Below are 9403 nucleotides of genomic sequence, written 5' to 3' on the forward strand. Positions count from 1 at the left end.
ATATACAATAAAAATAAAAATAAAAATGTAGCAGGTAACAAAAGGTAACAATATAAAGAATAATATAGCATTAACAATATAACACTCTTCAGTTGGAAAAAAAATATATACAAAAAAATATGCATGGAATATACAAAAAATATGCATGGAAGAAGCAGAAAAAAATATATACAAAAAGTCAATGACCAGCTCCTTGGTCTTAGAGGTGTTGAGCTGTAGCTGGTTCGTGTGACATCATGCAGCAAAGTCCCCCACCAGTGTCCGGTACTCCTCCTCCCTGCCATCCCTGATACACCCGACAATGGCTGTGTCGTCAGCGTACTTCTGTATGTGACACAGCTCAGAGTTGTAGCAGAAGTCCGAGGTGTACAGGGTGAAGAGAACAGGGGCCAGCACTGTGCCCTGGGGGGCTCCAGTGCTGCTGACCACAGTGTCAGACGTGATGTCCTTCAGCCTGACGTACTGACGCCTGCCCGTGAGGTAGTCAGAGATCCAGTTCACTAGGTGGGGGTCCACTCCCATCCCACTCAGTTTGTCCCGGAGCAGGGGGGGCTGGATAGTGTTGAAAGCACTGGAGAAGTCCAAGAAGAGGATCCTCACTGTGCCGCTTCCCTTATCCAGATGGGAGTGAGCTCGATGTAGCAGGTACAGGATGGCATCCTCCACACCAACACCTGGCTGGTACGCGAACTGCAGGCAGTCCTGGGCGTGTTGTACCTGGGGTCTGAGTAGGCTGAGGAAGAGTCGCTCCAGCATCTTCATTAGGTGTGAAGTAAGTGCCACCGGTCGGAAGTCATTCAGCTCGCTGGGCCGGTTCTTCTTTGGAAACGGAACGATGCATGATGTCTTCCATAGGGTGGGCACTCTCCCTAGCTGCAGGCTAAGGTTGAAGAGCCGTTGTAGTGGTTCCCCCAGTTCAGCAGCACAGGTCTTCAATAGTCTTGGACACACTTTGTGCGGGCCTGCCGCTTTCCTGGGTTGGAGCTTCCTCAGCTGTCCTTTGACCTGGTCTGTGGTAAGATGAGGCGGAGATTGTGTTGAGGAGGGGGGTGTTGTGGTTTCCGGGGGAGGTGTGCAGAGGGAAGGAGGAGAGATGGCTGCGGTGAGGGTGGGAGAGGGGGGGCAGGGACTGGTCGAACTGGTTGAAGAAGTCGTTCAGTTTGTTTGCCCTCTCCATTGTTCCCCCTGCGGCCCTGGTCTTTGTGTTGTGACCTGTAATGGTCCTCACACCTTCCCAGACCTCCCTCATGTTGTTTTCCCTCAGCTTTTGTTCCACCTTTCTCCTGTAGTTGTCCTTTGCTTCCCTCACGCAGCGCTTGACCTCCTGCTGTGCTGCCTTCATGGCCTCCCTGTCTCTGCTCCTGAAGGCAGCCTTCTTCTTGTTAAAGACAGCCTTAACTTCCCGCGTTACCCATGGCTTGTTATTAGGGAAACAGCGGACAGTCTTAACAGGGGCGACCACGTCGACGCAGAAGTTCAAGTAGTCCGTCACACAGTGTGTCATCCCCTCTATATCCTCACCATGCGGATCCATCAGCACCTCCCAGGCTGTGGTGTTATAACAGTCTCTGAGGGCACTTTCCATCTCTGGGGACCACCTCCTGATTGATCGAGTTGTAACCGGCAGCTTTTGGACCAGGGGGGTGTAGGATGGCTGTAGGTGAACCAAGTTGTGATCAGACTTCCCTAATGGGGGGAGGGGAGTCGCTCTGTATGCATCCTTCACATTAACATACAGGAGATTTATTGTCCTGTTGTTTCGTGTAGGACAGTCCACAACTTGATTGAAAACAGCCAAACTTGAGTCCAGAGTTGCATGATTAAAATCCCCAGAAATGATCATAAGTGCCTCAGGGTGCTGTGTCTGCAGCCTCGCAGTGACAGAATGGATTTTCTCACATGCAGTGGCTGCGTCCGCACTCGGAGGGATGTAAACACAGATGGCGATCACGTGACTGAACTCCCTCGGTAGATAGTGAGGCCGCAAGCTAACAGCTAGCAGCTTGAGGTCCCGGCAACATAAGACTGTCTTTAAGGAGATATGTCCTGGGTTACACCAGCGGTTGTTAACATACATGATGAGTCCCCCACCTTTACTTTTCCCGCTCGCTTTCGCGTCTCTGTCGGCTCTCACGGCAGTGAATCCCAACATGTTCACGTTAGCATCTGGTACTAGGTGGTTTAGCCATGTCTCCGTGAAGATGAACAAGCTGCTCTCACGGTAGATCCGCTGGTTGTTCAGTGCGGACAGCTCGTCGATCTTGTTCGGCAGCGAGTTCACATTCCCCATGATGACGGAGGGAATCGATGGCTTGTAGCGCCTCCGTTTCTCCGCTTTCTCGGCTTTTAGCTTAGCTCCGGCCTTGCAGCCCCTGGGTCTCCTCCTCAACTCCTCCGGGATGGGGTGTCGTATCCCAGCGTGTCCCATTGTTCTTAGAGCCAGCAGTTTCTCCCGAGAAAATGTGAGAAAACTGGCTCCTGGTTGAGTAATAAACTTAAGTGTATCCATAGGATATATAAAGCACACGATCTCTTCGCAGGGAAGAGTAAACAAAAGAGCTAAAAAGTTTAAACCAGGTTAAGAAAAGGCTAAAGTTAGGGCTAAAGAGAGAGAGCTGCTGGAGAGGCAGCCGTCACTCACAGCGCCAGGACTATCTCCTGATGCCACTCGAGAAGCTTGTTTTGTTTTTGTTTCACTCTACGGCAATCTCAATCCATCGCTCCTATTTTACCCATCCATTCTTTTTTAATCTCATTCCCTTATTTGAGCAAACTCCTTGTACCTTTTATATCCCTGTGGTGTTTTATTTTCAGGTTTGCTCTGTACAGAAACCAATTCAGCATCTTCAGTATCCTCTGTTAGTCCTTAAAGCCTATTCATATTTGTTTATATTTGTTAATGTTGAATGCAGACAGGGGTGGAACTCTGTATGAGCCTTATTTGGCTTTGTTCCCCTCCTTGCACTCCTCTGTATGTGCTAAATAAATCAAATCTAACAAAGGGATAATACTTTCCTTACCTTTCCAACGACTGAGCTGACAACCGTCAGTAACGTTAGGTGCTGAAAGCGAAAAGACTGGTCAGACAGCTCGGTGAAACAATAGATGAGTTACATTTCTAATCACAATCCTTGGAGGACAACATTCTGCAGCTCCAAATGTCGAGTCACAGGAAATTATGCAAGAGGCTTTTTGCATCATTAAAGAACAATGGGTACTTATTTGACATGTACTCTTGCTTGTGCACAAGACAAATATCACACAGTGTTATAAGCTGCCTCTGGCTGTCAGGTAGAATAAAATAGAACAAGACTCAGACATATGACAGTCAATTTATACTAGGAATTAAGGAACACTAGGATAGCATAATGACACTTTTTTTGGAGAAATTACAACATTGGGGTAATGATTTCACATAACGTCAAAAATGTGTTGTAGCATTGCTTTTTATTATGAAATTAATAAAAATAAGCTGGATACATAAGCCATTCAAATTTGCAATGCTAGGAAGGAGAGAAAGTCAGAATCTTGGGCTGTTTTCAAACCTGCTACTATGCTATAGGTCGCAAAAATGTGATGTGTGATGCAAACAAATGTGAGATCGGTTCAGAATACCAAACCAACCACCTGCCAAAAATACCCTGAAAAATCTTAAGTATGCATCAGACAAACCTTCCTCACGTATTGTTTCTAAAAATGCAAAGCGCTAAATCAGAGATCTAAATGATGGACTGACCCCCATTGTAGCAGGGAAAATATTCTCTATCAGACCAAGCCATACATAGATAGGACCAATTATATATTTTTATTCTCAAAATCGTGATCATATCAATGAATCACTGGTCAGATTTTTTTTTTACGGTAAGTGGATGCTTCTAGCTGGGCAGTTGTTTATTTATCAATCCAAACGGAAAACTAGCTCAGCTGGGCTTGGCACACTGCACAATAAGCACCGATCGGAAAATCAGAATGCACATTACTGTTGAAAGCAATATGCAGTATATTCAGAATATTGTTTTCAACAGTACTATGTTGTTGACGGTTATAAGAGCATACGTGTTATTCTCTTTTAATCCCCAATGTTTGGCTTATATAAATCCAATTTTAATGCTGTTCATCTATCACAGGGCTGTTCTGTTATATAATCTCATAGCTCAACATATATGTATACATTTCAATATATCTATTCTAAAAACCTATGGATGCTTCAGTGGAGTAAAATTAATTTAAGTAGGAACGTTTTTTCCATGGTGTCAGTATGTACTATTAAATGATCAACTTTTTAAAGCCTAGTTTAGCAGTCTTGTGTTTCTGAAATCGCCTCGAAATATTTTTCCAGAAATTATAACAGTGAAAGCCGACCTGAACCAGCTGTAAAAGAAAGCATAAATAAAAGGATTAAGCATTGAATTTAACAGTGTAAACCAGTTAAGCGTTTCCATAACAGGGAGTGGAACTGAATTATTGCTTAAAGGAGAGAAAGTGATGCAGAGAAAGAAAGGAGTCCAACATAAGAGAAAAACTCCCAAAACAATAGCCAGAGTCTTGGTGGCCTTTCTTTCGATCTTACTGACAGTTGCTCCACACTTTGTGCTCCGACTGGTTTTGTTCTGGATTCTGCGAACCTGTTTCTGTGCAACGAGGAAAATCTTGAGGTAGATACAGAGCATTATAATCACCGGAAAGTAAAATGATAAAATAGGTCCGATAGTGTTTTCAATAAGAGTATCTATAAAACATGTTTCATCACATTTTTCATTGTTCAGTCCAGCAATTAAGATACCAATCCCAATCAGAGCAGAAACCCCCCAGCTGACCAGGATCATGACCACAGCAGTACGATGGTTGACTTTAGTTCTGTACATCAGAGGCTGACACACTGCATAATATCTATCAATGGAAATACAACACAGGTTCAGAATAGAAGATGTGCTAAGTGTCACATCAAAACAGTTTCGTACTTTACAAAATAAATCCTCGTGATACAGACATGAGCTCAGAGAAAATGCCATGCTAAGAGGAAAGACTACAATGCCCACAAGCAGGTCAGCCACAGCCACAGAAAGGATAAGATAGTTTGTAGGAGTGTGCAGCTGTGTGAAGTAAATGACAGTGATAATAACCAGAAGGTTCCCACATACAGTGACAACAGACAATAACACAAGGAAAAGATATAATAAAACACATGTAGTGGATGGATTTTTTGTCAAGATATAATTTAAATCTTTGATCTCATAACAGGGATGTACATCTATACCAATGACAGTCCTATTATATGAGACTTCTGGTTCCATGATTCAGGATTCCTACAATTTATTACAATGTGTTTAGAAAAAAAACATTAGAAATATAGTTATGATAAAGAATGAAGACTGTAACAGTGAAATAGTTGAATGAACTAACCTGCATATGTTTCTGATCAAACCTGTTCATGCATGAATAGGTGTTCTAGTGACATGTACCACTGTACAGAACCAATATACCTCTTCACACCTATCTCATAGTCATAATTATTGGCCAATCAGCTGCACTCGTTTTGCATGACATGCAAAACAACAATTTTGATAATTTTTTTCAGGACATCTTTTCAAACCAAACTAACATTCTCGGCCTAACATCAACGGCCACACTTGATGTTTTAGTCTGTTCATTTCTTCCCTGTCATTAATATGAAATCCATACTGTATATCTACCAGCAGCATTAGCTCCAATGCCTGTGGTGGACACGTCATGATCCTGCAACTTTTCTGCAAATTTCAACAATCAAAATACTTTTCCCCGCAACTTTCACCAATCAGAGTAGTCCTCCGCCAAAACAAAGCTATACATCACCAAAGTTTAGGTACCACAGACCAAACTCACCTCCCTGTTTATATGCACTCAGGAGAGTGAGCATGAAGCGTTTGAAAAGGGAAAAAGAAAAGTGTTGCAGGTCCGTCCTGTCTCCATGACAACAGTTTGACAAAGTGCTGCTGTGTAGTTGACACTGCTCCGTAACTTGTTACTTCATGTTTAATATTTGAGATCATTTTTTAACCCAGCAGACACGGAGCATGGACAATCTGGGTACAAGATACGATGTGTAGGAAGGTACAAAATACAGGGAATATCAGACATATTGAACTGTGTCTTTTCACAGTTCTTCAAAATGTTAGTTTCAACAAAAAAAACAAGAGCGGGCTCTCTTGTGAGTGAGTCAATCTTTGACTGCACCTTCCCTAATAACAACAAAAAAAAACCCGAGTGAGCTCTCGCTCTTCTTAACCCACATTAAGATCTTCGGCGTGACGGCCAGCGAATCAAAATAAAGAAACAGAAAGGACTCCGACAGGTCGAAGTTACCTCCAGAAACCAGGGATCCGTTCCGCCTCAGCGACTCTCCTTTCCCTTAGTTCCAGCCAGAAAGGAGGCACGATTGCAGAACCAGGAGCATGAACCCGAAACTCTGGGAATGACTTTACACGAACTTTTTCTCTAAGGCTGGGGCAGCCGCGGACTACAACACCGGTAACCGGGATTTACGGACGCCGCCATCTTGGTGTGTACGTCTCACTTTTATTACTAGGAGCTAATTGGCCATAGAGGAACGCGTCACAGGGGTGGAGCCGACGGGAAAAGGTATTTTCCTCCTGGCGGATCGCCACACTCCCCTCCCCTTATTAAAATTGCAAACGTGCAGAATTTTTTTTCTTTTTTTTTTTTCCTTTTACATGCTGTCCTGTAATCCCTGTGTGCTTCTTAACGTTTTATTTCAAGGGAGTGGGGAATCCTAAGAATTCCTCCTCGTCGCTGTCTTCATTGAAGATGTCCAAGACCTCCTGTTTTTCCAGTCTTATCAGTTGCTCTGCAGACGGATAACATGGCTTCAGCCGTGAAACGTGGACCACCTTCCTGTCCTCCCCAGTGTCTTCCAAGACAATGTCATAATTCACCGGCCCTAATTGGGATATGACTCGGTAAGGACCAAGCCATTTTGGTGCCAACTTGGCCGTGAATGATTTTTCGGCTTTAGAATACGGATTTGATCGTAACCAAACTCTTTCCTGGTCTGGTAAGGTCTGATCTCTCCGCTTTTTATCATAGTTCCTTTTTTGTCTGCCACGTCCTTTATTTAGGTTCTCCTGTACAAAGTCAGTAAGGGCCTGCAGTTCCGAAACTTTCTTGTAGGGGGGCATATCAGGAACAGGAGTCCAGGGCCGTAACACAATATCCAGGGGGCCCCTGAGGGGTCGGCCCAGATTCAACTCTGCAGGAGTGACCCCAGTGGATTCATGAACAGCAGAGTTCAGAGCAAAACGGAAGTCTGGCAGGTATTTATCCCATCTTTTGTGATTATCCGCAACATAGGAGGCTATCATAGTCTTCAATATGCAATTAATTCTCTCGGTGAGGTTGGTTTGTGGATGGTAAGCAGAGGTAAGTTTCTGTTTTAGGTTCCAGGTTCGACAGGTTTCCCTGAACACACCAGAGACAAACTGGGGGCCTTGATCTGAAAGAAGGTAGTCGGGTACTGCCCACCGGGTGAGTATTTCATTAACCAAGACCTTTGATACGGTCTCTGCTGTGGCTTTTCTCAGAGGGTATAGCTCAACCCATCTGGTGTAATAATCAACAAAGACCACGAGGTAAATGTTTCCGCTGGAGCTTCGAGGGAAAGGACCCATGAAATCCACACCTAGCATCTCCCAGGGTCTATGGACAATGGTCTGCTGAAGCTTTCCAGCCATTTTGCGGCTTTCAGGTTTGTGTTTCTGACAAATTTGGCAATTTTGTACGAATGTCTTTACATCCAAGCTCATACCGGGCCAATAAACCAGAACCAAGTGTCCTGGTGGAGCATCTGCAGAACGGATTTTCGGAGGCTTTCTGGCATGTAGACTTGGTAAGTAGTCCGGTGTGGAAGTTGCAAAATTCTGTAGAGCTTGTCCTCTAAAAGGGTGAACCTTGAGGAGTTTATCACAAGAGGCTCTCCATCCTCCATGATGTTTTGATATATTTTTTGAATTTCCTCATCTTCCTGCTGAGCTTTCCATATCTCCTCGTCGGTGATGGGGAGTTCTTGGTGAGGTTTCCCCTCAACTGACAATAGCGTAGCAAAGGTCGCTGGATCCCTGCTGCTAGTGTCACTTGGTGCTCTGGATAAAGCGTCCGGTACTGTATTGTACTTCCCCCGCCGGTACTCTACTGAAAAGTTGAACTCCTGTAGGCGGAGAACCCAGCGGGTAAGTCGAGCCGAAGGTTTCTGTGTTTTGAAAACCCAGACCAAAGAGGAATGGTCGGTAACCACGGTGAAGTGTCTGCCTTCTAAATAGTAGCGCCATTTTTCTAAAGACCACACCACAGCAAGACACTCTTTTTCCGTTGCAGAATAATTTTTTTCTGCTTTGTTTAGACTTCGGCTGCCATAAACCAAGACCTCCTCCGATCCCAACCCTGTTTGTTGGACCAGTACCGCCCCCAGTCCAACATCACTGGCATCCGTGTACACCACAAAGGGCAGATCAAAATTTGGGTGACCTAAGATGGGTGGCGACAGTAGGTGGGTTTTGAGTGTCTCAAAAGCTTGCTGGCATTCAGGGGTCCACCGAAACTTAACTCCTTTTCTCTTCAGGGCATTTAGGGGATCTGCCGTTTGGGAAAAGTTAGGCACAAATCGGTGGTACCAGCCAGCCATTCCCAGAAACCTTTGTACGGCCTTGAGGTTGGTAGGCACTGGAAAATCTGCCACCGCCTTCGTCTTTTCGGGGTCCACCTGGACACCAGCTGCAGAGACGAGGTGGCCCAAAAAATGTAAAGTTGTTTGAAAGAATTTACTTTTCTTCATGTTAACAGTTAAACTGGCTCCTCTTAGTTTATCCAAGACAGCTTGAATGTCTGTCGAGTGCTGGGTGTATGATGCTGAGTATATGATGATGTCGTCCAGGTAAACGAAACAACAGTGGCCTCGGAGCTCTCCCAAGGTTGTCTCCATTAACCTTTGAAAGGTTGCGGGGGCGTTTTTCAGGCCAAAGGGCATAACCTTAAACTGGAAAAGCCCAAGGTGACAGGTAAAGGCTGTTTTGTCAATACTGTCCGAGTCCATTTTACATTGCCAATAGCCATTGTTCAAGTCAATGCTGGAGAAGATGACTGCTCCAGCTAGGGAGTCAAGTATTTCTTGGATGGTGGGTAGGGGGTAGGCATCTGTGTAAGTTACTGCATTGAGTTTTATGTAGTTTACACAAAACCGAGGCTTTCTGTCCTTTCTCGGGATGAGAACTACTGGAGAGGACCACGCTGAGGCGGAAGGTTCGATGATGTCCATCTCAAGCATTTCCTCCACAAGCTCCTTAATGACCTGCAGTTTTGAGGGAGAGACTCTATATGGTCGTTGTTTGATGGGGACCTCCTGAGTGACAAAGAT

The 9403-nt window shown here is 44.7% G+C and overlaps 1 protein-coding gene across 1 annotated transcript; it reads right to left on the bottom strand.

Annotated features, from left to right (window-relative positions):
* Positions 1-4289: 4289 nt before the first annotated feature.
* On the bottom strand, positions 4290-5294 carry LOC306838576 (trace amine-associated receptor 1-like; the record flags this gene model as incomplete). The annotated part of the gene is made up of 1 exon (XM_079366821.1): positions 4290-5294. One exon carries the CDS (start codon positions 5292-5294, stop codon positions 4290-4292), a length of 1005 nt encoding a protein of 334 aa, XP_079222947.1.
* Between the last annotated feature and the right edge of the window lie 4109 nt (positions 5295-9403).

Source organism: Symphodus melops, assembly GCF_947650265.1.
Source record: "Symphodus melops genome assembly, chromosome: 1".
Classification (NCBI taxonomy): Eukaryota; Metazoa; Chordata; class Actinopteri; order Labriformes; family Labridae; genus Symphodus; species Symphodus melops.